Consider the following 26,711-nt stretch of genomic DNA (forward strand, 5'->3'; position numbering starts at 1 on the left):
CATGTCTTTACTCTCCACGAGAAGAACATCGATAACACATGACCCGGGTGAGTGGGTCATGAAGCTGATAGGTAATGTGGGCGGGCTTTGACGGTAGCAGGAGCACCCGCAACAGCAGAGGACTGGGTGGCGGGCGGTGGTGACTGATGAATGTAAGTTAAAATAATATAATTACGGGCAGTTGACACTCACGTTTTCGCAGTCATCCATATCCGAAAACTGGGTCTTAACTAGCGTCGAGGGAGGGCAATTCAACTGTGGAAGAAACATGAAAAAGAAACGTGGGGAGAGCTCATAGCGATGTCGCTCAACGGTTACGGCGCACGGCACGGCGGCGTGTGGAGTGAACAGAATGGTGGACAGATGTGTCACAAGACCAATGCCTGAAGACTTGGCAGTGTTCATGCAAGTCATGGACGAAGTATGTTCGGGAGCGCCACGTGAAAAGGGCATTAAATATGTGGACATCGGACTACACTTGAGCTTGAGATATGAACGGAATAACAAAATTTGTCGATGTATTTGTGTCTTCCATAGTAGACAGTATGAAGAACCTCGGAGCGCTGAGACGCTGAACGTGCCCACTGTAATCAGATGGCCTCATTGAACTAGTAGAGATAAGATCATATCACTATGAGACGAATCAGGAAGCATAACATTGCTGAGCGCTGAGCTCAGAGCTTTAGAGCTTTGTGCCTGGGACAAGCACATTTCGGAAGAAAGTCGTTTGTCTAACTTATGTAAGGATGGAACGTTTGATCCCGCGGAAGCAATTCGCGTGAACCCCTGTACATACGTGCTGCACCTGATGTCCTCTGATCTGAGTCTACCCTCCATTTGCAATTATACTCTGCCAATGTCTTCTGAGCTCCACATGTGATCGATGATCCCTCATTTCTCTCCTAACTATACTCCTGTTCTTTTACCACCATGGCTTTGGCGTGCTCTTTTCACGGCGTTGTGGGTATCCAAAACGCTACTCACAGGGAAAACTATTTTTGATTCACAGACCAGCTTGAACACGCTGTATTGAAATGGAAGGTGATGCGAGGCAAGCTCCGGTATGAGGGATTTGAACCTCGACAAATCTATGGAGAGCGGTGATGCGGACTCGCACATTTCGTACCAATCCGTTTTGCGCATACTCCAAAGCATAAGGGCCCGCTTATGCAACAACATTCGACAGATATCAAGGGCTGATGTTATAAAAAGCCGTGCTTGACGCTCGCATTCCCTTAGTAAAAACTACAAAAAATACTTAAAAACTTACCATCTCATTCTCATTCTTACGTAGCCACGCTTTTGATAGAAAGCTGTGGGATATAAGCGAAAGTCTATGGTGGGATGGAACTCACGAATGTCGGCGTCATTACAGTTCGGAATGGTCTTAGAACAGCCACTGCTCTCACTAATATCCGCGAGGGCCAGGATGATACGGAGACCAAGCTTGTTTCCCTGCTGGCTCTTGTCGACGGCGATATCCTCAATGTGACCAACGCTGCTGAGACCGCGGAGAAACATGCCCTCGATGATGACAGTGCCTACTCCGACGATCTTGTTGCTCGCCTCGTCGAGGATGACGATGGAGAAGTATGCGCTCGGGGTTGTGCGCATGGCGTGGAACTGGCTGACCCACGCTACTTCGCCGAGAGCCGATGATCGACTTACCCGGAGATCAGGGGGAAGCTGTGCTGAAACTTCCAGTGGAATGAGCTCTTAAGGGAACATAAAGCATAGGGATGTGAGGTCTGCGTGTGTCATGGACATCGTGTCAATTATCCCCCTCACCCACTTTAGTGGAAGGAGGGTTTTGTTGGTTGATATCGTCCAGGCACTTGTACCCTGAAGCGCGGGAAAATTTTACGTCCAGCGCTTTGAGATACTGTCGCAGTTCTGCCAGTCGGTCCTCGAGATTCGGTGACATGTAAGCTGTTGGTATTGTAGGGGAACATTGGGAGAGGTGCCCTGAAGGGGAAATACTAGCCTTTGTACGACTGTTTCCGAACGGAGATCTGGCAACAAAAGTATTTGATGATTCGATCTTTTAATCCCTTCGGGGTGGTGCTTCAGAGGGATCGATATCGATGTTGAGGGCAAACAACTTGAACGAACGCACAAGAGGTAGGGGAAATTACTACAATATCACCACCGTTACATGCTCAGCGTTACGGTCACACTAATTAAATATCATAGTACTTGAAAAAAAATCGCTGTAATTTTTCAATTCGCATGTTGATCCCAGCCCATGGTATTTACCCATATCCAGGGGTGCAATATAACTCTCTGGTCTATCGTCCGCGGTGGAAGGTGTCACTGGTTAAATTCATGAGCACGTGTAGCTATCGAAAGGGCGCAGCATTGGGGGAGCCTACTAAGTAACTTACATGTTGTCTGTTCATTATGGCTTGTATATTCTCTCTCCCTCCTTGCTCCCAATCGTCCCAACAATAACCGAAAATAACAAGATCCAGTCCATAGTCTTGTTCGCCAAGATCACCCTGGGGCAACTCGCGACCATTATGTACTTTGCCTCTCTCCTTGCCTCCACGATATACACGATACCATCTCATAATTGCCTCCTTCTTGAAACCCAGTCTCTCGGCAGCACGAATGGAAGGGGCATTCACGGAGCTACATTGCCACTGAACCCTTCGCAACCCCAGACCGCCCTGCGATGGCACTTCTAACGCATACTGCAAAAGAAGCCCAACAGCATTGGAATTGACATGGGTCCTTTGATATGGGGGAAGGATAATGACACATCCTATTTCTGTGGATAGATTCACAGAAGAAGAGTGCATATAAGATATCATCCCAGCGAGTTCGCCTTCCCCGTCTGCAGCCGAGGGTGGTTTTGTTTTATCTATGATGGCAAACAACACCGTTCCTGGGTCACGATGGATCACGGCCCCGAGGAAATTGGTATCAAAATCTTGCACAGTTTCGAACGGGCCCGAAGACATGTGTGCCCACAGCTCCGGGTGAGCTGATACGACGGAAAAAAACGGAGACGAATGTATTGATGCCTGTGGCAAGTCAGTCGGTTTGACTTACTTATTGTATGATGCTATCTGACGATTTGAATTAGCTTACCTTGAAGGGAGTCATCTTGACGCGTTCATTCGATAACTCCCGCACCGGGAAACAGAAATTGAGGTCCTTCGAGACGATCATGGTTGGTTGGACTAAAAAGGGGCGAGAGCTGAAGCGCTGAGCGTTCAGCAATGTTATACTTCCCAACTCTTCTAACAGTGATACGATCTCATCTCTACTAGCCTGTAGATCTGTTTCAAGGCTCTACTACGACCGTCTGGTTACAGCGGGCACGTTCAGCATCTCAGTGCTCGGTTCCTCATACTGTCTACTATACAGAAGACACAAGAACGCATTGAGAGCTATTTATATCTCGAGCTTCAAGCTGAGCATATTTCGGAAGAAGGTCGTCTTGCGTAACATCTGGTGTTTCGTAGGTCATATGTACTTATGTCATGGTGCCTTTAACTCCCCAGACGAGTACTTCTTTGCTCGATAATCTAGCAAAAAAATCATCATATGGCTGCAACATGCGGACGCCTCCCATGTTGAGCGTGACATTTGAGAGCATTTGAATCCCAACCACCATCAAATTGAACTTCGCCTTCCTACTGACCCTGCCCGGCTGCAGCTGGCCCTAACAATCACATCTTGTAGTGACTTCTCAAAGCATCATCGATAGTACCGATCATTATACGTGACCCACACCACGAAGGTGATCGTTAGAATATCAATGCAATAAAACAAAATGATTCTACACATAGTACACTACATGTCATGACCGCGACAATGCCTTCCGTGCCTCCTCACTCGCCTTCCGAGCACCTGCAAGCGACGGCCGAGTGCCATGACCGGTCATTCCTGCAACGTGAGGTTGCTTCCCCTGCTTGGCATTGTTCGCAGCTGCTACGACGCGCAAGAGGTTGCCGGGGCCTGGACGTTTCGTTGTCCGAAAAGTTCCAGGAGCCATCGCTCTTTCACGTTCAATGCGCTTGAGGAATGGACTCGGTAAATTTTCTTCATCAGAAAGGTCATATTCCGTCGGGACGGGGGGTGCTGTTTTTGTGGTCGTACAAGCATCTGTAGACTCTGTGCGTGAGGTTGTTGACTTCGAGGGCCGTGATGAGGATGCGAATCCTGTAGGGTCGGAGGCAGATGCCGGTAGAGTCGCAGTTCTCCGGAGAGGTGCACGTCGAACAGATCCTCGAGTGGACGGCTTGCGTAGACGTGTGGGGGGGACAACATTCGGGTTTCTTGATGACGAGGCTGAGGCAGTCATCTCGGGACTTGTTCGTTCTCGTTTCGACGGGGAAGGCGGTAAGTCGGCATCACCTTCCCCCTCTGCATCGGAGCTCTCAGCCCCCTCGTCAAAGTCAAATATCTTGGCGAACTCGATATTCACTTTTGGTGATTTGACAAAAAGCTTAACGAGCTGAGCTGGAGTAGGTGTTGCTAACGGTTCCCCAGTGTCTGTCAGGATGACACCTTTCATCGCTGAAAAGGGTACGATAGGTTTGACGGGACGGTTAATCGGCGTTTCGAGCGTCATGGTTGTGTTCATGAAAGAAACGTCCTGCGACCGCCGTTGGGCAGACCGAAGACGGCAGTCTTGAGTCATCTGGGCGAGAGGTGCAAGGAGGTTTTTCACTTCTTCTAGGGGTGTCTTGGCTTTGTGTCCTACAGTTGACGCAATCAGCAACTGGAAAGTATGAAAAACATCGTCTGAACCTTTAGCTTCGTTTGCAGCCGTCTCTTCTGCTGCTTTCAGCCTCATTTCCAAATCTTGCCTGGCTTCGTCCACTTTCCCCTGCTCTGCTTCGAGCTCTTCTTCCCGCCCTCGAACCCAATTCACCTTGTCCTCTAGTTCCTTCATCATCCCTGCCCTTATCTCTTGTTCTCTTGCTGTCCACCACGCAAATAACTCCTGATCACGCTGGCGCACATGTTGTTCGAGTTCTTCCTCACGCAGCGCCATCACTTCCTCCATACGTTTTCGCACATCACGTAGCCGTTGTTCTGAGAGGGCCTCTGCCTGTCCCAAGAGTTCGCGGAGTCGGACAATTTCGTGGTCTTTTTCGGATACAATGGATGCCAGCCGTGCTTCCCGTTCTGCGAGGGCCGCTTCGCGAGCAGCGACTTCCCGCTCTTTCGTAACAACAGCTACTTTATGTGATTTCACTGTAGTGAGCCTACAAAAGCCATTCAGAGTGATTCATTGCGAGTCTTGTGACAAAAACTAACATCTTTTCAGTCTCTGAAACCTTGAAGACGAGCTCTAAGCGCTCGTGTTGGAGAAGCTGAGCTGCCGAAGGCCTCATCGCGGGCTGCAAGGGGTTGTTGAATAAGCAGTACAACAGACAAAGACCGTAGTGTGCACCCCCGTATGATATGATACGTACATTAAGGTTCAACATTGCTTTGATGACACTTGACAGCGCCTGGCTGTACCCTTTTGGCAATGGAGGTATTCGGCCATTCCTGTATAGGTAGAAGTTCAAATTTTTCTGCCGCGTGAGAGGGAAGCCATCTATACAACTTACCGTATAAATATACTCAATTCTGCATGAGTCTTAGCTTCATGGAATGGCGGCTTCAGGGCGCAAAGCTCGTATATGAGGCAGCCCAGAGACCAGATATCGGACTTGGAATCGTAGGCCCGTTCTTGCATCAACTCAGGAGACATATAATATGGTGTCTGGTCTCCTGAATTAAGTCATGAAAGAGCTCCAGCCAAAAGGCTTACCCCGACGTATGTATTCGCAAAGTTTGCTTGGGACAGTGCTTTTGACAAGCCGAAGTCACCAAGCTTCACGGTATTTGATTGGTCCAGAAAAACTGCGGACGAAAGGTTGGTGTGAAGTAAGGAATGATCTTAAAATGACATACCATTATCTGGCTTGAGGTCTCGATGTAAAATCTGTGGCCGCTTGGCATCACCTTCAGACGTGCCACTACCTGTTCGTCCATTGCTACCAGGGTGATGGCAATAATAAAGCGCAAGCAAAATTTGCATGAAGTAGTTCCAAATCGTGTCCTCTGGCACGGGTCGGTTGTACTTTTGCGCCTGCTTTATGACAGTGGATAAGTCTCCTCCGCCACAGTATTCCATAAGGATGTACAAGATGCCTGCATCTCTGTCGACGTGACGGTCGTGATATCGTACTATATGTTCGTGGTGCAGATCTTTCAAGATGTTACTGAACAGCGATGAGTTGGAGCAGCGGAAATGAACTTGAACACTGACACTTCAGCGACGATTTGTTTCCTATCACGGTCGCTCATTCTCTCGAAGTTGAGCTCCTTTCTTGCAAGAACCTACCACGAAGAATGTCAATTCCATAACTATGTATGAATATCACCTGCGGACTTACCTGGCCATCCGACTTCCTTCTGACTTTACGAATGATTCCGAATGAACCATTGCCGATAATATCCAGAGGCTCGTACAGTTCTAGAAAGCTGCTCATGACGTTGCACAAAGTGTGCGGTGAGGGTAGTGGTATGATGAAACAACAACTTTACAAGATTCAGTCAAAATATAAATTTGCCAAAAGGCGCGAGTGGAACTAGTGCCACAAGTTTGAACATGTCACGCGTATCGATTATATTCGTCATGTGACCGTGATTTCTGTCGTGTTTGGCATGACTTGACTCATTCAAATTTCAGAGTCGGATTGACAGTCATTCAATTCGACCGGTCTATGGTTGACCACATCCACAATTCACATCTGATGCACATTGCACATGCACCACATATGGAGCTCTGGAGGGTGGCGGTGCCACACGCGCTCACCCACAGGAGAAAGCTTAATAGGTTGCAAGTCATATAGTTCTCAATAAATGCAGCGCAGGTCAATCTTCAGAGAGCTCTAGGTTGACCCACGTTTAAGTCGTACGTCACAAGCTTGTTTCACGGTCACCCATCTCCCAACGTTTGTTGACATCTCATTCAGCTGCAAGTATAATCTATATCCAAACTGCAATTGGCTATGATATGCTTGTCGTAATCGACTCTCCCGAATGGAACGCTTCTGTGTATTTTTGCTTTGTGGAAGGCAAGCTATTCATTTGGCAACTGATCTTGCGTACCGATTTTTCATCCGCAGTCATTCTCATCTAACATCTTTACGCACTATGCAACCAATCCAAGCTCCTGCTTCATGTTCTAGTGGGGTTGTTCTTGCCAATTATCATCCACTTGACAGGGAACATCTACTTCTATAGCCGACCTAATGCATTCTCTGGCGAATTGTCGTCGCTCGGATTGGATCGACTGCGACTAGCTGATTCCGTCTTGTTGGACAGTCGAAGAACTGGTAACTCCGAACGCCAAACACTGCACTTTTTCCTTCAACATGGGGTCTATCCACGCGATCTATACCATCCCCATTGTGTGCTATGATGTCTTCCTGGTTGTTCTCGCGGCTGCCACCCTCCTTGTGAGACACTTCAAAGGATGGATGGAAACGAGGCTTAATACCTATATGATACCAATGATAGTCCGATATCATATCATGTACTTCGTCCCGTACGCTCCTCTTCGTCTGATGTTTCAGAAGTTATTAATCGACTCCCGCTTAGGAATTTGACCGACCAAATTCCAATGGTGATATCGTGGATTCACATTCCAGTACGATACTCCCAAGGTTCTACACATCGACTTACGCATACTTTCACAGATGGCGGGAACGAAGCTCTCATTTTGGTACAGTGTCATTTATCCTCGCGTCCGTGTTATCAGTATTTGTGACATTCATGCCCTGGATGACTGCATATATGTCAGTAAAACGTTCGCAGATTGTGTGTGTTAGACCTCGCTGCCGAGGTCCGGGCAGTACGAGATGGAATCTGACATTCCATCAACTCGGTATGCTGGGGTCTGTCTTGCTTGAGTGTAGTGATGGAATTAACCTCCGATAAACACTTCGACGCACATTAGGCAAGCGCAGTATTACTCTATTAGTTCCACTCAATTATTTATTTCGTTCATTTTATTTTCCTGCAAATGGAGGTATATTCCCTGGGGAACAACCACATATGACTAAATAAAAGCATGCTGGACCTGGGCCCTGTTGAATACGCCATTACACTCATCATCGCGGAATTCCAACAGTAGGAGCGCAGTGACGCACCCGAAACCTCTCTTTTTCCATATGGCGAAGATTAGAGGCCAACTTAGTGTAGAAACCCTCGGGTACGTGGTTTCGGTGATCAACCAGTCTATGTAACTGTCGTTCAAAGCATACCATGACACATGCTCACATCGTTCGCTCACGTCGTCGCTCACGTCGTTCTAGGTCAGGTTTCGAAAGTTACATTTACTTATGAATTATCTAGCCCTCCATTCTTTGGGCCGTTCTTCCTCGTATCATGGCTAGTGATGGTCTTTCCGCTATGATGCACACGTCTCCGTAGAGGTTCCCCATCATCACCTCTCGACCGCCCGCAACATAATGCGAGTGGAAACTCCATGCAGAAGGCCTTGTGCTAACCAACATGATATCTGTCGCATCTTTGCCTTCCACCACATTTTCGTCTAACTTGGCCCTTCTTCTATCCGGCTCACCACGCGCCCCTACGAAACGAACAATTTCAGGACCCCCCAGTGTTTCCACCAAGTAGTGGACCTTGTCGTGGCTGGAAAGATCAACTATATGATCCGCCAAGAAACTGAATTCCGTCCATCCAACATTTCGATACAGGATGCGGACTGACCACGGGATGGAAAGGGAGCTTAAAACGCATGCGATCATTGCATCTCTGCCCTTCAGGTGGTTGCCGACATCAACCACAGACCCAGACGTAGACATGTACTGACCGTGAAGGCCAAATGCCAGATATCCACCTTCAGGCAAAACACCTGGATCCAAAAGCAATTCGGTGATACCTGTTGTCAGCGAGTTCACATCGTAGGCACCCTTTCTCTCAAGGGTGGCGAGGGGAATGTTACTATCGGTTGGAAAGTGTAGGCGATATGTAAGTATCACACGATGCCCTGACGTGATTTTTCTGACCGCAAACTGCACGTCGTCGTAGAACGCGAGAAATGCCACAGACGTCTGCGCAGTCCTTGCGAACAGTTCCGCGAAATCAATGGTCCATTCTTGATGTCCCTGGCGGAGGAGTAACGCTCCGCCTTCAATGTCCGTTGGGAATACAACTAAAACGGTTGCAAATCCTTTGGGGGTTGCCTCGTTTGTACATGGATTGATGGACTCCCTCTGACGGACGACTGCGGATGAAAAGCCTGTAAATTATGAGGCATTTCGGTTTTTTTAATTCGTTGCCACGAACCAAAAACATCGCAGAACTCGTCAAGGCTGAGAGAAAACATTCGTGCCTCCTTATGACTCTTGATAAGCCGATACTCGTGGAGACAGACATCTAACAGACTAGGTTTTTCGGGTGAGTCCTCTTTAGTTGCGGGGAGGACTGGCGGAAATGTTTCATAACAATCTGCGTCTGCTATGCTATTTTCAGTGTTTGCTACAATGAAATATAATAACTAACCATGAATCTGAAGGTGTCGGACAAGAAGTTGTAATGGTCGCTTGCTATTACCACCTTCGAGTAATTCACTTCGAATGACCTCAGTGAGACGGTAATGCTCCGCGTCGAATGTAGTGGCGATATCGATTGCGTTGAGCTGTGCTGGAGTAAAGCGAGAGTTATTTGCTGTTGGAGACTGAGCATGACAATAACACGTCAAGCGGTGGAGCTCTTCGGATGTTGCAGACAGTAAGTTCATTTTTCTGTTGGCAAAAAAATAACTTCGACTTTTCATATTATGTAGTATGTGGATGTGCGAGTCATACCCTGCGTGATCGTCAACTCCCGTGCTGTAAAACAAGGTGCATGTATCTGGTGTGACAGGAAGCGTTCCATAGCAATACGGTGGTATGGGCTTCATGGAAGCTTGAACGTTGTCTAACTTCCCCATAATGATCCATTCAAAGACCCCCAAATATTTAACATATTATAACACGAAGAGAAGACACGGTGAGTCAACATCCCGACGTAATTTTCGCGCAATAAGAAGCGCAATACATACCTGACTCATTCCTCGATCAAACCTTCGTCAACGTAAGGCTCCAAAGGGGTCTACGAACTTCAAGCTTCAGAATCATCTAGTTAGTGAGTCAATATTGGTCGAAAGTACCCCATTTGATGGACAGTGACGAGAAAGCTGCTTTCTAACATCTGACCTCAAATTAACGCAGACTATGCGATCACAAACAAGCTCACTCCCTTCATCTCTATGCAGAACAACTACAGTCTACTCTATCGCGAGGAGGAGCGCGAGATGGAACATGCCTTGTCAGATTCAAAGCTCGTACTAATACAAGACATTCGCAGGGACCTCCGCAACTATGCAAATGTCGCCATACAGGTTTCCCATCATTACCTTGTTCCCGTACGCAAGGTATTAAGAATGCACGTTTGTGACGGAAGGCATCTCTGTCATTTGGATGATGTCAACAACATCTTCCGAATATTTGGAGTAATCGCCAGCCCGCTTCTCGTCGTCGTTCCCAAGTTCATCATCAAACCGAACGAATTCAGCCCCTGGACCCATTTTCTCACTAGCGTCCCAGTGACTCCACACGAGGTCTTGCTGGGATAGATCCGATATGAATTTATGGAGCACGAACGTCTGCTCCGAATGAGACCCTCTGTCTCGATATAGAACGCGAATAGACCACGACAGAGGGAGTCTATTCAGGACGCGCGTAATGATTGCATCCGAGCCCTTCAAGCATGACCTGAGAGTGTCCACTCTCATCTCCGACGATACCGGATACTGATGGCGAAGTCCGAACCCGAGATAACCACCGTTAGGCAACACCTTTGGATCATTCACGAGTTCGGTAAGGGCGGTTTCAAAGGACGGTTCAAAAGGGCCAGGTGCGGAGATCATAGTAGCTGATGGACTGTCCCCGCCAGACACAAAGTAGAGCTTGTAACTCAACATCAGGCGGTGACCAGATACGATTGTGCCGATCTCACGTTCAACCTCATTGAAGTACGCTGCATAACCGACAAGAGGGATCTGTGCTTCCGACAGCATCGTTGCAAAGTCGACAAGCCACGCTCTTTCGTTGTTGCGTAGACTGCATATCCCCCCGGTATGCAGAGTCGGGAATACAATATCAAGGAAACCGAACATCTTGTCGCTGTTCGTGGCGTTCTTGTGTGGTCCGACAAAACTGCCCGCACCTAAGCATAACATAAATTAACTTCGACAAGTACGATATGCGAACATTCACTAACCATAGATATTCAATTCATATAATTCGAATCTGATGTCGCGCCCAACAGCGATGCCCTCCAGTAATGACTGGCCCACAACATCAACTAAGCCAGTGTTTTCCAATCTAAATTGGGTGGCAAATGCGGTGGCGTCTAGCCTGCCGGCCTTGAGTTTCTTGGGAACTTCCCCATGGTCATGACCATACACCGCAAGCTGACAAGCTTCATGCAGAGATTCAAGCTGGTCCTGCGTATGGAACAGCAGATTGATTTTTCTAAATAGTTTTCAATTCGTAGCCACCGGCGAACAATGTGTGACGTACCGCACACCGCTCGTCGCTGTACTATAAAAGAGCATAGATTGCTCGATAGCAATTTCGCAAGTTCCACTGCAATACGGAGGACGAACATCTAGCGTTGCGCGGATGCGTGCCAGACCATCAGACATGGTATGAACTGCAAGGGATAGACAACTGGGAATCCCTATTAAATATTTGATCCTACCCTCATCGTACCAGAATCAAATTCAGGTCTGTATGGACAAGATATCGTTATCAATATTAATGGAGGATGCTGCAGATCGGAGCGCCTGAGGTAAAATGCAGACTGCTAGTACATCACGATCACGTACTTGTATAGTCCCTGACTCATACGTCTATAGTGACACCACATGACTCATGAGTCAGTCCCTATCCTCTCAACACGTTTTCTTAAAGTCTGCTTTTCTAATATATAACTGCCTTTGTGCAATATTAACATGTGAAGATGCGGAGTTTGAGATCGAGATCTAACAGACGGGTTGCTTTCTGATCGTGATGTTGCAAGAAGTGAGTCAATTTCTGTAATCTAGACAGCCAACGAAACGATCCAGAACGTCTAATAGACGCTTACGTCGGCCCTTCGTATCGAAGACAGTAGCATGATCCAAGTCAGGATCGAAGAGCACTTCTAGCGTGTCCGTAGCCCAGTATTGTGAAGCGGCTGGTTCCTCTGTCAAGTATTTTCTGACTTGCTCTGAGTTCACGATTTGATCTTTTCCGCTCAGCCATACAGCGATGGGTCTTCCCACTAGTTCTTCTTTCCACAGTACATTTTCAGACCAAAAGAAGTGCCGCGACAAGGTCCGCGAGATATCCGGGTCCCTGGACGCGAAATACCAGAGCTGTAACTCGTTAGCAGAACGAGCTTGTCGGTAGACGAAATTAAAGGCGACATCGGGAAGATGGAGAAGAAATGGTATCGGGTCAACGAAAAGTATCGCTGAAATGCGAGGAGACAAATGAGAATGAAGCATCTGCGTAGTTACGACCGTCCCATAAGAGTGTGACAGGACGACAACGCGATCGAGTCCGAGATCATCCAGAATCTGGGATATAGCAGTGCAGGTGGCTGAGCTCGAGAGTGGAGAGGAGGTGATGTGCATGCTGATGGAAAGGAATTCAATTGCCAAAATTCCAATATCCGGATGCAGAGCGATGAGCTCCTCGAAGAAAGCCATGTATGGGTATAAGCCAATCTGCGGAGATATTACATTCATTCGCATGAATCGCTCAAGAGCTCACTCCAATGCCGTGTATAAAAAGGACGGGCAGTTTCGTACTTGATCTGTGAGGGCGATACCAGTATGGCAACTTGACTACTGGCGATCTTCGCGAGATGACACAACATGGGCGCATTGGAAATGATGCCACGCAGTCGCCGTCGTCATAGTGGTGGAATCCCTGGCACCAAAGTCTGAACGATGAAAAAAGATCCACCAAACCCACGACCTGAATAATCAGTAGGTCGTTGAGGTTCATTATATTTTGATGATTACTTACTAAATACCAGATCAATGGCCGGTGCAACATCAACACGCTGTCGATGGTGGGTCGCATGCATCGAGCCCCAGTGTTATATCCAGGGGCCAACTTTCTATCAACGATAACTTCTACCATCGAGAGATATTCCTCTAGTTCCTCCTCCCATTCCACTAGACAGGTGTCTCTTGTTGCAGAGAATAAAGCCCAGAGGAGCCAGTCCACAACGTTATCCCTCTTAAACTCTGCTGAAAAAAACCATCCGGAGAGGTAATCTGAGGTTGCCAAATAGCTCGAACATCGTTGAAATAGCATCTGCCGATATTCACGAGTGTGAATGGTGGGGTGCACTGCAGGCTAGAGAAGCAGCTCAAGATATCATGCCTGCCAGGGATACGGATACATCCATACCTTTTGTAACAGCCACCGTCTAGGTAGGTAGACCGATGTATAAAACAATATCTCCAATAAAGCGTACCGTCCCAATGAAGTTTGCCATCCGGTACCTGGTTGAGCAACGACGAGATATGCAACGTACAGAAAGCTAATTGGTGCCACCAGACGAAGAAGCCCTATGCTGATGAGTATAAAGATATATTCAGGCAGACTTTTGCCAATCATTGGCGTTGGCTAACGAAAATGAATGGCAGGTTGAAGTTATCGAGTTAAACTCTAATAGAGTTAGTCTCCTTTGGTGACAGTCCTTAGACAGTCTTTTCGGCGGGTCTAAGTAGGGGGAGCCCAAGGTGCCTCATTTAATTAATACATCGTTGTTTTCTCACGGTTACACCCATCAGCGGGTGTCGCCGAAAAGTTTCCCTTGCTTTCCACCATCATCCAACGGCGACTCATCGACGAAATGGCAAAGAAAAAGAATAAGCAGGTTGGTGTGCAACTTCTTTTTATACACACTGATTAGAGAGGTTTTTAGATCATCCGCCCATGGTGCTGGTATTGTGAAAGGGAGTTTGAAGATGAGAAAGGTAACCTTTTCCAACACGTCTGGAAGATGGAGTCTCATTTGCACGGATTTTTAGTCCTCATGCAACACCAAAAGGCCAAACATTTCAAATGCAACATGTGTCCCCGCAGGTTGAACACGGCTGGCGGTTTGGCCGTGCATATCCAACAAGTACATAAACTAGAACCAGAGAAGTGCTTCAAAGTCCATCCATATTTAGTTCGTTTTGTTGACTTTGTTTTGTTCAGCCTTCCACGGATCGAGAACGCTATGCCAGGACGTGATGGGTATGAGGTGGAGATTTTCGGAATGGAGGGCATTCCTGCACCTGATGTTGCAGACTATAAGCGCCGCAAGGAAATCGAACTTGGCTTAGCTGCAGGTTCTATATCTCAGCCTCAGCCTAAGAGACCTAAGATTGAAAAGAGGCCTTTATCGGAGGATGAACTCAAGGCCCAATTAGAAGCCCACAAGGCCTTGATGGGCGGTAGCAGCGATAATCCTCCTGCTCTTCCTGCAGCTGACAATAGCGCTGGCGCGGTATACGGCGCTCCTCCACAAGCATATGCCGCCCCTCCTACTCCAGCTCCCGGCATTCCACCGCCGGGGATGCCTCCCTCTGGTATGGTACCAGGTGCGCCTCCTCCATTTTTTCCGGGAGGGCCACCCCCTGCCGGCGCTTTACCACCATTTCCGCCATTCCCCGGCATGCCCGGTTTCATTCCAGGGTAAATCGAGTTTTTTTTTGCAGTAAATCGTGCGCTGATCTGTCATACAGACATCCCCCTCCTGGCTTCCCGATGCCTCCTCCTGGTCTCATGCCCCCACCAGGTATGCTTCCCCCAGGTGCGCCACCTTTTCCTCCCGGAAGTGTTCGGCCACCATTCCCTCCGCCGCCTTCTTTTGTGCCCGCTGGTTCAGCATCACCATTTCCACCAGTTACACCAGGATTTGGACCTGGTGCTCCTTTGGCGCCATCGGCTGCGGCTATTGGGCCACCTGCTGCAACTGCAGCGCCAGCCTCCTTTGACTTGCCAAATTCGGCCCTTGAACAGAAATATGCGCCTTTCAAGAAGCCGACAGAACTCAAATATGCAGACCCGAACTTTTCCCCTGTAAGTTGATGCAACTTTTCCCCACCCCTACAACTAATGAGGTGTATTATAGGAAGAGAAGCGGGCTTACACTAAAAAATACTATGTTGCTCGAGACTCGACGAATATGCTGCTATCTGGCATTGACTCTTCTGCACTTGCAACTGAAGAGACGAGAGGGAAGAAAAGGGCACGAGCAGAGGACTTCCTCTAGTGGTCAGGACTATACTTTGCATTATGCTCGATCCAATGACACCGAGGCAGATCGTCTTGACAGAGGGTCGTTACAGCCCAGGCAGCCAATGGAAGAGGGATACTTGATGGAGACTCACCAGTCCGTCCCATCCGTCTACTTCTTTTCGCTCATAGATTTTTGGCACTCATCACCTCCTTATACTCATGTCACACTGCACAGCGCGATGTTTGTTGCGATTTCTTCCATCAAGCCATGCGGTGCGGACTTCTTCTTTGCCTTGAGTTTCTATATCGCCAGAACGTATTTTACTGTGTATTACGGTCGGTCTTTTCTCTTCTGTTATAATATTCTTGTTGCGCAAACGGTATGTCTATCGAAGGTTGGTTTTACAGCGTGAATGGTATTCCGTACAAACATAATCACTTGATCCCACAAGGTGTCGCTGACGCTAGCACGAACCTGTACCATGAGGCATAAAACGTTGGCAGCTGAGACACTGTTCTCGAATATGCCGTTGGTTACTGCGCTATACACTGCAGCTATGCACCTGCTGATTAGGCGAATCATAGGTTGCGCAAAAACTGGCTTGACACCTCAAGTTTGTCTGCACGTCTACATAACGTAAGAACTGTACGTCCTCAAATAGTTGGATATTGCTTACCCTGCCACGCCCATGTAATTTCCAATGAGCAGGAACAGGCAAATGCCTGGAGATGTAGATAACATACCAAAAGCTACATTGTAAATTACACATCTGCTACAATAGATCTCCAATATTACTATGCTCTAAAAGATCCAAGACTGACCGCGCCAATTTCACTGCCTCTTTGTCGTCATCCATGTGTATCCGTTGGTGGCGTCCCCCAGGGCTCATGCTCACGCTGACACCCGCAGTCCAGTCACACATGTGCCGCAGCGTCGAAGTAATCCCTGCTTCGGTGAGCTCGTGCTTCCGACGAATATTGGACTGGACGAGGGAGAGGATGCAGGAGATCAGGGGACAACGTGTGTTGGACTTGGCATCAGTCATGCAGTCGTGCATGGCGTGGATGATGTGCGGGTGCGCGAAAATGAAGTCCTGTTCTTCTCGCGAGCCGTTTGCTATGTTCGCCAAAAAGCATGCTGTCTGTTTACTTGCTGTGTTAGCGAAGATTGCCAAGCGGAATCAAGTTGAGAATTACATGATGGGTCACATCATCGTTGGAGGATTCTAGACCAGAAGTAATACAATTGGCGAGAGTCTCCGTATCGATAGATTCAAATACGTAGTCCACCCTTCTTCGTTTTCTGCAAGGTTGCGCAGAATACTCATGGCTTGTTCTTGAATTCCAGGATTGGAATCGTTGCACAGCCTGTGGAACAGAGGTCAAGATGATCTATCAGCAGCACAGGAGTTGAAACGGACATGACGAGCCGGGGCCAGCACAGATGTGTCATTACCTGTCTGTCTTGTACTGGGATCGCTTGCCCGGAGGGTATTCCTCATTGCCCACAAGGCACCGACCCTCATATTTATGTCGTCAGAAGCAAGTAGTTGCATCAATCGCGGAAGGAGCCCTTGGTCCAATAGTTTCTGAGGAGTGAATCGCTTGGAAACAAGGTCTTTAAAAGAAATGTCGGACGCACCGGCCTTAGCGGTGAGAAATCGTTCACCAAGTTGCAAATAGTATTCAAAGCTGCATATGTCACTCTTGGATCCTCGTCTTCCTTCTTAAAGATAGCAAAGAGCTCCATTCCAATTTTGCTATCCACGATATTTGTACGGATGATAGAAACCGCGCGACTAAGTGCACGTAGGCACGTGCATGCTGCGTGGCGGATACCAATGTTCTTGTGTGACAAGGAGACTTGTATCGTGGGGACGAGGTGGAGATCATCTGCAACTTCCCGGCGAATGTTATTGTCAAAGAGCGAGATCGCTGCGATCACGGTCAACGTCGCCTGTAATTAAAAATAGGTAAGTACATCCTGGTAAAAAGATGGCACTTACTTCTCTGAGGGCAAGAGTGCTCTCAGGCTCATCTTCTTCCCATTCCGACGTTCTTTCGAGTGGAGTGATGTGCTTTGCCAATAAAACTACCTTTTCCAATGTTCCGCGTTCATAGACTTCTCGGCACAAATCTTTATCGTCTTTCACCAAATGATCTAATGCGAGATCAGATAACTGCTAAAGGCAAGAGTAATATTCTCCCACAGAGAGTGTAGCATGTTTTAATCTTGTTCTGCGGAGTTTCAGGTGACGAAGAGAGCACCCGGTTAACCACATGAATAACGTTCAGAGCGGCAGAGTAATCTATTGATCCTGGATGGTGGTTTGCATTGGCTCGAAGAACGTGAGCAGCGCTGAAGGCGGTCAACATTGAATCAAGGGTCCGAGATCAAACTAAGCACATACCAAAGAGATGCAGTAAGCTGCACATCAGTCGATCTACTTTTCGTCAAATTCAATACGATGTTCAAGGGGGTGTCGACTCGTGCCGGATCATCAAATTTGGTCCTAATCAAAGACTGACAATCGCGCTTACCTGCGTCAGGCCAGACCCTTGTGAGCGTGGTTGCAACTACAGTATTTTCCATTGCTAGGGATGATAATGCGCCAAGCGCGGCTTCTTGTAACTGTGAGGCATCAGATTCACTTGCTTCTGATAAATGATGGAATGACCTTTATATCCTTTTTTCGAAGGAAATTGACCAGAAGCCGGACCACCCATCCACCTTGTCTAGCTGATGAACTAGAATTTACCATTTCCTTTTTTTCCCAACCGCGTCTGCCCTTGATCTCTTTGGGACGTTCAGCAGGAGGTAGCCATTCTATGACGGCGTTCCGATGAGCTTCTGAGCGGACAGTTGTACTGATGAGCTGTGCAATAGCGATGTTTGTTTGTGATGAAGGATCGGCCAGGAGCGGGATAAATATATTGAGGCAATCAAACTCGAGTCCTGTTAACAAGACCACGCCTTGATTAAAGGAAATCGAGTCACCTCGAAAAGATAACTTAGTGCGACCTTAGCTTCACTCCGCAAATCGGGGTTCCACGTTCGAAGACCGAGTTGGGATGGGCCAACGACTTCAGCAATGGCCGTGGACAACACTCGTAAACCCCGCGCTAATGCAGATTTTAGCTGCACAGGATCGTGGGGTTTCATATTTGACAGCGCAAAGAGGAACGCATGAAGAGCATTCGCGCGGATCAAGCTAACTAAAGCGACCTCTGAACCTGGAATGAAGCATTGGTCTTTGAACAAGAGACTATCATATGAACACATACCATAGGAAATAGACGCGATCACATGGGCGGTTTCGATACGAATATCGTCATGAGACCCTTGTGTATCAGTATAGGACGTGAGGCAGTTGACAAGCCTAGCAAAGGAGCATGAGCTTTGCACTGTGCACAAGGCAGCGTCACATACGAATGAATGAGCGCTGTATCCTGAGCGAGGGCTAGTTTGGCGGCGGGGTTGCCGATGACAGAATTTTTCAATGTCTTAAGGGTGCTGGTGGTGATGGTTCGCACTGTCATCCGTTTAAACTACGTCGATGCAGTATGAGCGAGTGATGGTGATATTGAATCAAAACCTACTCAAAGTTTAACCCAGGTTGACTCGGAGTACTGAGTAATATTCACTTTGTGTGAAAGTTTGATGCTCCTTTGGGTGAGGTCAACGTTTGCAGTCCCGAGAGGTGGCTAGAAATGTATTGGTTGAGTATATACTAGCTACAGGAAGAGGTGTGTGTAATAGTCAGAGTATCATTACCTGTACTTTACCACCCACACCGTGACGAGCCCGGCTTCCGACCAACTTCCGACTGTCAGAGTTCTGGCCTCCGGCGGACCTGCCGATGCGGCGCTGTACTTCATTGACCTGTCACCTCGCTGCATTGGGCCAAAAGCTTTGAATTCAAACCACACCATTCACTTGCCATGGCGTCTACCCACTCAGCTGAGGATTTATTACGCTCAGCGACACAAGGATTTGATCACCTCTTTGCAAATGATATCGATGCAGCCAAGAAGGCGTTTGAATCCGAGGGCGCTCCTTTTCACTTGTTAGGACTTGGCGTCGTCGCATTTTTACAGGCAGCCCTCGGTATGGAGGTTGGTTGATCACTTAATGTATCATCTCTAGACAAGACTGATTTTTGCAGACGGGTCTAATGGAGGAAGCTACTCGCTGCCTTACAGCTTCGGAAGCAGGCGCCAAGAAGCAGGCACGTGCGGCAAGGTCGTTACCCTCAGTCCATCGATTCGACGCTGGAACAGAGTGGGAAGTCATGCATGCCGATGCCGTCGTTCTGCTTGGCCTGACCCATGCACTGAGGTATGTTTGAACATATTAACACATGCTCACCTCTTATATTCGGTTACAGCGAGTCGTACCGGGGCTACCTGCAGTGTTTGTGAGTCCTATTTCATATCTGTGTTCTGCTTGCAGCCAACGCTTTCACAGGTATGAACTTAACAGGCGAGTTTTGGAATTGAACTGTGCCATGTATGACTAATGTCAGAATAGTGCCCATTCCAAATTCAATAAGTGCGTTGTCATAAGTCATTCATACACCGTACAATCCATCGACTATCACTAGACTCTTCAAGGCTGTTTACCCCGATGGTCTTCAGTTCTACGCAACTCCAGCGACAACCCCTCTACCATCGCGTAAAGGTTCTGATGGAAGCCTGCATTCTTCAGTAATACGATCTAAGCCAACTACTGCGCTTAAGTCAGGCTTCTTCAGCAGGTGGTTCACTCCATCGACGTCACTCGCCGCCCCAGGAACAATTACAAATCCGCCAAGCGGGCCTATCGAGGAACTCGTATTGTCCGGAACTGCGTTTGGTACCTTTTTCCACACCTCTATGTTATCACATTGAATCCAAGGTTGTCAGGGTATGGGTTGTTTAACCTGGTGCTTTCTCTCCTACCTGCAAAGATTAGGTGTGTTGCTAACTGTGCGAGCAACATCCCCTTGACGCCGCTTCAGAAATGTAGTTGGCTTTTTTGGCTTCAATCACGATCGCAAGCTAGCTCTACAGGCTCTTGCTGTTTCTGCCGCCAGGAGTGATATTCATTCCGTGTTTGCTGGGTACGCCCCCTCCGTAGTCATTGATGCCCATTGTATTGATCAAATCAAAGGTTGGTTTTAATGACCTACCACGGAGTCGTTCTTCTTCTTTCTGGGTATCAAGCCGACGAGGCGCACATTATCAAGCAGTACAAGGCGATAGTTTCAAGGTCAGTAGTTTTCTCCTTCAGTTTATTCAATTAAGGCGTCGCAAAATCAGAGTAGATGATCGATACCCTGATGGTTCCCTGTGGATCCTGAATAAGGTTTGTTTTCTTCAACGTGAACCCTCTCATTCTCATTCTCTGCCAGGCAAAGATACAGCGCATGACATATGATACCGAAGGCGCGATCGAGACCTTGAGGGAAGGTTTGAAGCCTGAGAGGAAAAAATCTTTCCCTCAGGCTGACACATTGGTATGTATCAGATTGTAGCGGTAGTTTTCCAGTTTCTGATCCGCGTTTTTGTCTCCAGCTCACATTTGAGTTGGCATGGACCCTCCTTTCGCATCGTCGTTACGAAGAAACAGCAAAGCAGTTTCTGGACATCACTCGACTGAATAGCTGGTTCTCTGTCTCTTTTTCTTCGCGTACCTTCGAACTAACCTATCAATCACACAGGAGCCACGCGACATACTATTTCATTGCAGCTGGTGCGCCGATTCTTACATCATTCAAAGCATACTGTTTACCATTGCCTTACTAGGCTGCTACTTCTCATTGAAAGATCATGATAGAGCTCAGAACCTTTTGGACAAAATTCCCGAACAGCTCGACAAACGGAAGCTTTCAGGTAGAGATATGCCCACAGAAACCTTCATTAAGAAAAAGCGTTCGTCGTGCTCTGAGCCAATTCTTTGACATTCCATGAAGCTCACATTAGAATAGTGACTTTCTACAAGAGAAAACAGGCTCGCCTTGGAGGGGATGAGAGTCGATTTGTAGAGGCTATCAAGATCAGTCCCGCAGAAGGTTCGTTTCATGGCGTGTTTCTTGTACATTTTCTTACTATTTTATTTACAACAGAGATTGCTATTTGTGCGTATTTAAACTAATGACTTCAGCAACAAACATTGACTTGATCTTACATAGTCTGGAATACCCACGCACGTATTGAGAGCTCCGTCGCCATAGCGCATATCCAAGAGTGGTCCTCGCTGACCCCAGCTATCACTGATATCGAGAGCAAGTATTTAGTGAAACAAGTTCCAAAGACTGATACCGACGACCTTGATACTGTTGACGAACTTGCAATACGCTCGCTCCTCCTCGGCATCGTCCACCGTACTCTCGCCGAGTATGCGGCTGCGCGCGCATTCCTCCTCGATGCGCTAAATAGAGCCCCTAATGTCGAGATCAGCTCATGGGTTGGGGGTGTCACCGCCTTCGAGCTCGCCGTGCTCGATTTGAAGGAGGCTGATGTGAAGGCTGCAGACATGAAACCGGAGGAAGCTATGACGATGTGGGAAGGCGTGCTCGCCGGCGCCGGCGAGAAACTAGACCAAGCATACGCGATGTCCACGAAGCAGACGGACCTGTCATCGAGGCTTGATAGCCGAATTGTTATGCTCAGGGATGAGATTTCCGACAAGCGTGGATTGCTTGGGCTTCCTGCATGAGACGGGACAGCGTTGACAATACACATACCCTATCGATGTTTATGATACACATTTCGTACTCTGCATATAGTGTCTATGCATCATGATATCTAAATTCCCTCTAGTGGTCTCCGACTCCGTTGTCGCAATCGTTTTGCGGACCTCCATCCCAACGTCCATAGCGCAGAAACTAAAGCAAATGGAGGGAAAAACCAACTAAGCCTCCATGACCACCCAGCTGTCCGTTCCAGCTTCACAAGACACAAACGAACTTGCTGTTCCAGATCCTGCAAGGTGCCAGAATTATCAAGGACGATGTCGGCATACTCTACTTTCTGCGTTATAGGAAGCTGCGAATTAAGGCGTGCTGAAGCATCTTCGCGAGACGAATTATCGCGCATCATGAGCCTTTGCAGTTGAATGTCTGCTGAGCTGCGATGGGTCGTAGCTGCGGATAAAAACGAAAGATATTAGAGAGAAACGTACCAATACACCACGACAACTTTCCCCATCCATTTCCACAGCCCTCCTTCTATCAGAAGAGGGACGTCCACAACACATAATTTCTCCCCTCTCATCCAGCACCAAAACACATTCCAAAGAATGGCACGCGAAACAGCAGGATGGATGATAGAATTCAATTTCTTCCGCTTCACCTCGTTATTGAAGATAATAGCACCAAGTTTCTTTCTGTCGAGGGTGCCATCTGGGAACAGCACTTCAGAGCCAAAGTATGCGACGATTTGAGTGAGCCCTTTTGTTCCGGGTTGCACTACTTCTCGTGCGAGGACGTCTGCGTCGATGACGGGTATCTGTACGGGACTTGAGGAGACTGGACACGGTTGATTTGCCCGTTGCGATACCCCCGGTGAGACCGACGACTGGGATTCGTTTAGAAATCAGCGGGGACATTCGTATGGAGACTAAATACCCAACATTGTAGAAGTAAGGTGCTTGAATGACCGCTCCTGAAGCTTGAGATTTAAACTTAAATATTTAATGAACGTTAACAGCGACGAAGTTCTGTGACTGTCGAAGACTTCAAGTGGCTCGTGCTTCACCACGTGATGTCCACCCTCACGGCAGCCTGAGTGTCCTTGCTACATCTTATGACTCAAGCTCTCACTTAGCACCGACTGGATCGCACAATAAACAGTACACTAATTCTTTTGGCATTAAAACAATTGACCGAATCACCGCTCCCATACCACGAATCCCAATGCAGCTGCCACTAGATCTTGAAGACATCAGCGATTGATTGATATCCTGGGTACTACATACTCCTTCCCGAAATATTCTTGGGAATCTAGCGCACGATTCCAAATGACAGATTATCATATCACAGGATACCATCACAGCCAGCAAGCAGAGCTTTGCGCCGAACAATCGGCGCTTCCAGCTGTATGTTCCAAACTTTGGGGTTTAAGGACATCGTGAATCGTGACACGAAGCAGCTCCGCCTGACCGGCCATCGCCGCAGTTCAGTGGTTCTGCTTCGCAATTTGAAGTGACAGCTGCGCACTCCAAGGCTCCAACAGAATTCTAGAAGACCATGAGTCAAGCTCGAACCTGGTCGCTGTTAAAAGCCATTGACAAATATGAATTCACGGCGCGACTCCGCCATAGCACGACTCCACTTAAATATACCGGAAGGACGGGTAGTAGGTCACACCTTCCTGAACAACTCAGGCTTCCGTTAGATGTGATCAAACGGCGATCAACGAACGAACCTGAAATTGTTTGTCTCAGATCTGATTCGGTGCCCGAGTTGTATCATTGATCTCTAAGATGTACGCATGAGTCATGAGCATGCAAAACATGACTCTTACGATAGTTATCGGTCAAGGCGAAGTTCCACACGTGTTTCGACTCCACAAATTGCATTACAGTTCGAGAAAATGTCCATAATCTGGGGAATAAGATCAAGTTGGGCCTCTTTGTTTACCCGACAACGGGGGGTAGCGTGGGCCGCTTTGTAGACTAGACACGGTCGAATCAGATAGTCAGCTTCAGCCCTCAGCGGGCGTTAGAATAAAACGATGAGCCTATACCATGGAAAATCGACAGACTCGAAGATCTCCTCGGATTCCGTTGAGATTCGTTGCTTGCCCGCAGCCGATTTGGTGTCTCAAAGGTATCTGAGATTCGGGCACAACCTCACAATGGGGAGGCACTGAGCCAGACACGTCTCTGCGGGTGACCCACTCCTAGTGTCGAATGTGATCGCCCCCGTTAAAGGCCGATGTGAATGAAATACCAAAAAGTGACTCCATGATGAGGAACATATAGTCATGCCGTTGTCGCTCGACATGCCGGTGAGAACTTTGAACCATACCAAGATGTGCGTGGGTAATTTGTTCCCTGTAAGAGCGAGACATTATTCAGCACCTCCGACGCGGTGAGGACATTCTCCCCACAATGGTGAAGACCACTGACAGAATGAATTTGTTTCTAAGCTGAGTGTTGTGGGCTGATCGAGCTCCTTTACCAAGCAAGTGAGCGAAGGGTATATAAATTGAGATTTTTTCTCCACTGTCACGGTCGCCCACCATAGTTAACTTCATCAACTTATTCTTCCTCTTTCTTATCCCAGTTCTCAAACTCTCACCTAATCATATGGCCTTGAACATGACATCTCGAAATGTTGTGAAGAAGGTGCTGTCTATTGACACTCCTGAGGTATGTCAATCTCATCGACTGTTAATCTCATATACTTCATATCCTGTCGATAGGGTGCTGGAGCACGCGTGCGACGGTCCATTGGAAGCGCGAGCTTGCGCAATTTGACGCCTTTCCTGTTGCTGGATCACTTCCACATCACTGAGGGTGCCGTAAGTTGATGTCACGCATGGGCGCAATACAGATCATACAATTATTTTCACAGGGGTTTCCCGACCATCCCCATCGTGGTCAGGCAACCGTAACGTATATGCTGGAAGGGTGAGCAATTTCTGCTTTTAGCATATGCTGTGGGCTTAATGTGATGTTTTGTAAAGATCAAGTCGCCATGAGATTCCGCAGGACATTCTGGTACGCCCATTTCTATCGATTTATCTGATACGCGTTGTGACATACAACTTCACAGGGACCATCGAGGCCGGCGGTGTCCAATGGATGTGTGCCGTCAGTGAACAGCACTTATTTTGTATTCATCGTGAATCTTAACTGTCCCGTCATACAGGGAAAGGGGATCATTCACGCGGAGATGCCCGTGCATGGAAAGAACGTCCCTGAGCCTCGAGGATTGCAGCTTTGGGTGGACCTACCAAAGAACGTTAGTCCCATGCGTATGCTACTGCGTGATCATATAATTTACGAACGTGCTACAGGTCAAGATGACGGTAAGTCTAGCAGGGCGTAGAGGATGTAGTCTTTGTCATCACATTTGAAATAGGAACCGAGCTATCAAGAACTGGACCCTGAGGTGTATGTCGCATATGTGCTTTGAGAACTCTTTTTTCTCTAACGCTTGACTTCGCAGAATCCCATTGCGTATCCTGAAGGCAAAGATGGCAACATCAGCATCAAAGTCATTAGTGGAAAGAGCCATGGCGTTGAGTCACCTGTGCGACCACTTGGCGGGTGCTGGTACTTCCACGTGATGATGAAGAACGGCGCAACCATGTTCCAGGATATTCGTACGTATTCTTTGATGCCACACCTGAAGTACATTAACACTGTCGACAGCTGCTGGTTGGACAGCATTCGTCTATAGTATGTTGGCCGAATATGTTGGCTCTATCAAGGGCTGACCTGTCTCCTTAGTTTTAAAGGGTGCAGTGAGCGTCGGTGAAAGCGGTCCTGTCCATGATGCTTTCCACACTCTCGTTCTTTCCAACGCAGACGGTGAGACTGGTGTGCGATTAACAGCTGCAACCGAGGATACTTCGTTTGTCTTGGTATGTACCCTGTCTTTATAGAGGACCATTCCTGAGTTTATTTCGGGGAAAGATCGCTGGGGAGCCTCTCGATCAGACTGTTTTCCAGTACGGTCCTTTCGTTATGACGAACCAGGAGGAAATACAGAGGACACTGATGGACTGTGAGTGATGCACTGGAATGTTTGATAAGGTGCTCAAGGAATGTCCCTACTGATATCCAGACCGAACGGGTCGTAACGGATTCGAGAAAGCACACACGTGGAAGAGTAAGATTGGGAATATGTGAGAACCGCTGTAGGCATGGTGGTGTTCTTGTTCTACGAAGAGTAAGATTCTTTGCCACAACGTTTCATGATTTAATGTTGACGCACGTTCGCAGTTCTTTCTGAAGGTTTCTTGCAAATGAATAATACTTGGTCCCATTGCAATAGCACTGTAAAGATACTTATTTACATATTGAGAGGGCGTAGCCCTCTTTCGAAACACAATATTAATCGATTCGATATCATGTCATACCATTAATAACGAAAGCTTGTATTGGTTCGATAGCTGTAAGATTTCCCTCCCCCCAAAAAATTGGTTTTATCACAACAGTAGTGGACACAATCGATGAAGGTGCATCTCACGCTGACACGTGTCTTGCGTTGAATGAAATCGGGAGGGTGAGATGCACCACAACTGCCCATAGAACCAGTATGTCAGCTGAAGGTGATTTAGTGCACATATCACACAAATTCAGGGGCAACTTTGAATTGGTCACCGTGGGAAATTAGTTCCTCTATGTAGTATATAGGCCGCCATCAACCAACGATCGGAACTCCGAGTATCCAAATG

At 47.7% G+C, this 26,711-nt stretch overlaps 11 protein-coding genes across 11 annotated transcripts; 3 read left to right on the forward strand and 8 right to left on the reverse strand.

Annotated features, from left to right (window-relative positions):
• Nucleotides 1-56: 56 nt before the first annotated feature.
• BJ212DRAFT_1294658 (uncharacterized protein) lies at nucleotides 57-414 on the reverse strand (the record flags this gene model as incomplete). The annotated part of the gene is made up of 2 exons (XM_041332228.1): nucleotides 57-143; nucleotides 193-414. 2 exons carry the CDS (start codon nucleotides 412-414, stop codon nucleotides 57-59), a joined length of 309 nt encoding a protein of 102 aa, XP_041200212.1.
• Nucleotides 415-1,019: 605 nt separating this feature from the next.
• BJ212DRAFT_48267 (uncharacterized protein) lies at nucleotides 1,020-1,703 on the reverse strand. The gene is made up of 2 exons (XM_041343311.1): nucleotides 1,271-1,703; nucleotides 1,020-1,224 (listed from the first exon to the last, which is right to left on the reverse strand). The coding sequence occupies exons 1-2, from the start codon at nucleotides 1,612-1,614 to the stop codon at nucleotides 1,203-1,205; spliced, it is 366 nt and encodes a 121-aa protein (XP_041200213.1). The 5' UTR covers nucleotides 1,615-1,703; the 3' UTR covers nucleotides 1,020-1,202.
• A 636-nt stretch (nucleotides 1,704-2,339) lies between these two features.
• On the reverse strand, nucleotides 2,340-3,174 carry BJ212DRAFT_1258167 (GNAT family acetyltransferase; the record flags this gene model as incomplete). Its single annotated transcript, XM_041329919.1, has 2 exons — nucleotides 2,340-3,026; nucleotides 3,094-3,174. The coding sequence occupies 2 exons, from the start codon at nucleotides 3,172-3,174 to the stop codon at nucleotides 2,340-2,342; spliced, it is 768 nt and encodes a 255-aa protein (XP_041200214.1).
• Nucleotides 3,175-3,808: 634 nt separating this feature from the next.
• On the reverse strand, nucleotides 3,809-6,500 carry BJ212DRAFT_1294661 (kinase-like domain-containing protein; the record flags this gene model as incomplete). The annotated part of the gene is made up of 8 exons (XM_041332229.1): nucleotides 3,809-5,222; nucleotides 5,275-5,357; nucleotides 5,433-5,511; nucleotides 5,574-5,728; nucleotides 5,777-5,868; nucleotides 5,920-6,230; nucleotides 6,278-6,348; nucleotides 6,405-6,500. The coding sequence occupies 8 exons, from the start codon at nucleotides 6,498-6,500 to the stop codon at nucleotides 3,809-3,811; spliced, it is 2,301 nt and encodes a 766-aa protein (XP_041200215.1).
• Nucleotides 6,501-10,459: 3,959 nt separating this feature from the next.
• Nucleotides 10,460-11,731, reverse strand: BJ212DRAFT_1257146 (uncharacterized protein; the record flags this gene model as incomplete). Its single annotated transcript, XM_041329837.1, has 3 exons — nucleotides 10,460-11,250; nucleotides 11,305-11,558; nucleotides 11,607-11,731. The coding sequence occupies 3 exons, from the start codon at nucleotides 11,729-11,731 to the stop codon at nucleotides 10,460-10,462; spliced, it is 1,170 nt and encodes a 389-aa protein (XP_041200216.1).
• A 1-nt stretch (nucleotide 11,732) lies between these two features.
• BJ212DRAFT_1311812 (uncharacterized protein) lies at nucleotides 11,733-13,892 on the reverse strand. Its single transcript, XM_041334039.1, has 4 exons — nucleotides 13,487-13,892; nucleotides 13,104-13,441; nucleotides 12,846-13,052; nucleotides 11,733-12,799 (listed from the first exon to the last, which is right to left on the reverse strand). Exons 1-4 carry the CDS (start codon nucleotides 13,701-13,703, stop codon nucleotides 12,116-12,118), a joined length of 1,446 nt encoding a protein of 481 aa, XP_041200217.1. The 5' UTR covers nucleotides 13,704-13,892; the 3' UTR covers nucleotides 11,733-12,115.
• Nucleotides 13,893-13,909: 17 nt separating this feature from the next.
• Nucleotides 13,910-15,562, forward strand: BJ212DRAFT_1311814 (uncharacterized protein). The gene is made up of 6 exons (XM_041334040.1): nucleotides 13,910-13,965; nucleotides 14,014-14,065; nucleotides 14,120-14,771; nucleotides 14,822-15,158; nucleotides 15,211-15,353; nucleotides 15,402-15,562. The coding sequence occupies exons 1-5, from the start codon at nucleotides 13,942-13,944 to the stop codon at nucleotides 15,349-15,351; spliced, it is 1,206 nt and encodes a 401-aa protein (XP_041200218.1). The 5' UTR covers nucleotides 13,910-13,941; the 3' UTR covers nucleotides 15,352-15,353; nucleotides 15,402-15,562.
• Nucleotides 15,563-15,768: 206 nt separating this feature from the next.
• On the reverse strand, nucleotides 15,769-18,857 carry BJ212DRAFT_1493949 (armadillo-type protein; the record flags this gene model as incomplete). Its single annotated transcript, XM_041341512.1, has 12 exons — nucleotides 15,769-16,459; nucleotides 16,515-16,685; nucleotides 16,739-16,906; nucleotides 16,960-17,274; nucleotides 17,324-17,478; nucleotides 17,528-17,676; nucleotides 17,729-17,804; nucleotides 17,847-17,949; nucleotides 17,996-18,265; nucleotides 18,316-18,551; nucleotides 18,603-18,697; nucleotides 18,748-18,857. 12 exons carry the CDS (start codon nucleotides 18,855-18,857, stop codon nucleotides 16,091-16,093), a joined length of 2,217 nt encoding a protein of 738 aa, XP_041200219.1. The 3' UTR covers nucleotides 15,769-16,090.
• A 402-nt stretch (nucleotides 18,858-19,259) lies between these two features.
• BJ212DRAFT_1257744 (outer membrane protein Iml2/Tetratricopeptide repeat protein 39) lies at nucleotides 19,260-22,017 on the forward strand (the record flags this gene model as incomplete). The annotated part of the gene is made up of 15 exons (XM_041329886.1): nucleotides 19,260-19,433; nucleotides 19,484-19,656; nucleotides 19,706-19,731; nucleotides 19,885-20,172; nucleotides 20,223-20,271; nucleotides 20,318-20,419; nucleotides 20,470-20,568; nucleotides 20,619-20,664; nucleotides 20,711-20,815; nucleotides 20,874-20,965; nucleotides 21,020-21,051; nucleotides 21,105-21,230; nucleotides 21,287-21,370; nucleotides 21,425-21,436; nucleotides 21,491-22,017. The coding sequence occupies 15 exons, from the start codon at nucleotides 19,260-19,262 to the stop codon at nucleotides 22,015-22,017; spliced, it is 1,935 nt and encodes a 644-aa protein (XP_041200220.1).
• Nucleotides 22,018-22,106: 89 nt separating this feature from the next.
• Nucleotides 22,107-22,908, reverse strand: BJ212DRAFT_1493953 (dephospho-CoA kinase-domain-containing protein; the record flags this gene model as incomplete). Its single annotated transcript, XM_041341513.1, has 3 exons — nucleotides 22,107-22,428; nucleotides 22,483-22,808; nucleotides 22,837-22,908. 3 exons carry the CDS (start codon nucleotides 22,906-22,908, stop codon nucleotides 22,107-22,109), a joined length of 720 nt encoding a protein of 239 aa, XP_041200221.1.
• Nucleotides 22,909-24,624: 1,716 nt separating this feature from the next.
• BJ212DRAFT_1474526 (RmlC-like cupin domain-containing protein) lies at nucleotides 24,625-26,163 on the forward strand (the record flags this gene model as incomplete). Its single annotated transcript, XM_041339102.1, has 12 exons — nucleotides 24,625-24,675; nucleotides 24,729-24,827; nucleotides 24,881-24,936; nucleotides 24,993-25,026; nucleotides 25,082-25,270; nucleotides 25,326-25,337; nucleotides 25,391-25,420; nucleotides 25,478-25,634; nucleotides 25,684-25,710; nucleotides 25,762-25,895; nucleotides 25,948-26,038; nucleotides 26,099-26,163. 12 exons carry the CDS (start codon nucleotides 24,625-24,627, stop codon nucleotides 26,161-26,163), a joined length of 945 nt encoding a protein of 314 aa, XP_041200222.1.
• Between the last annotated feature and the right edge of the window lie 548 nt (nucleotides 26,164-26,711).

Source organism: Suillus subaureus (genome assembly GCF_016647635.1).
Source record: "Suillus subaureus strain MN1 chromosome Unknown BJ212scaffold_1, whole genome shotgun sequence".
Taxonomy (NCBI): domain Eukaryota; kingdom Fungi; phylum Basidiomycota; class Agaricomycetes; order Boletales; family Suillaceae; genus Suillus; species Suillus subaureus.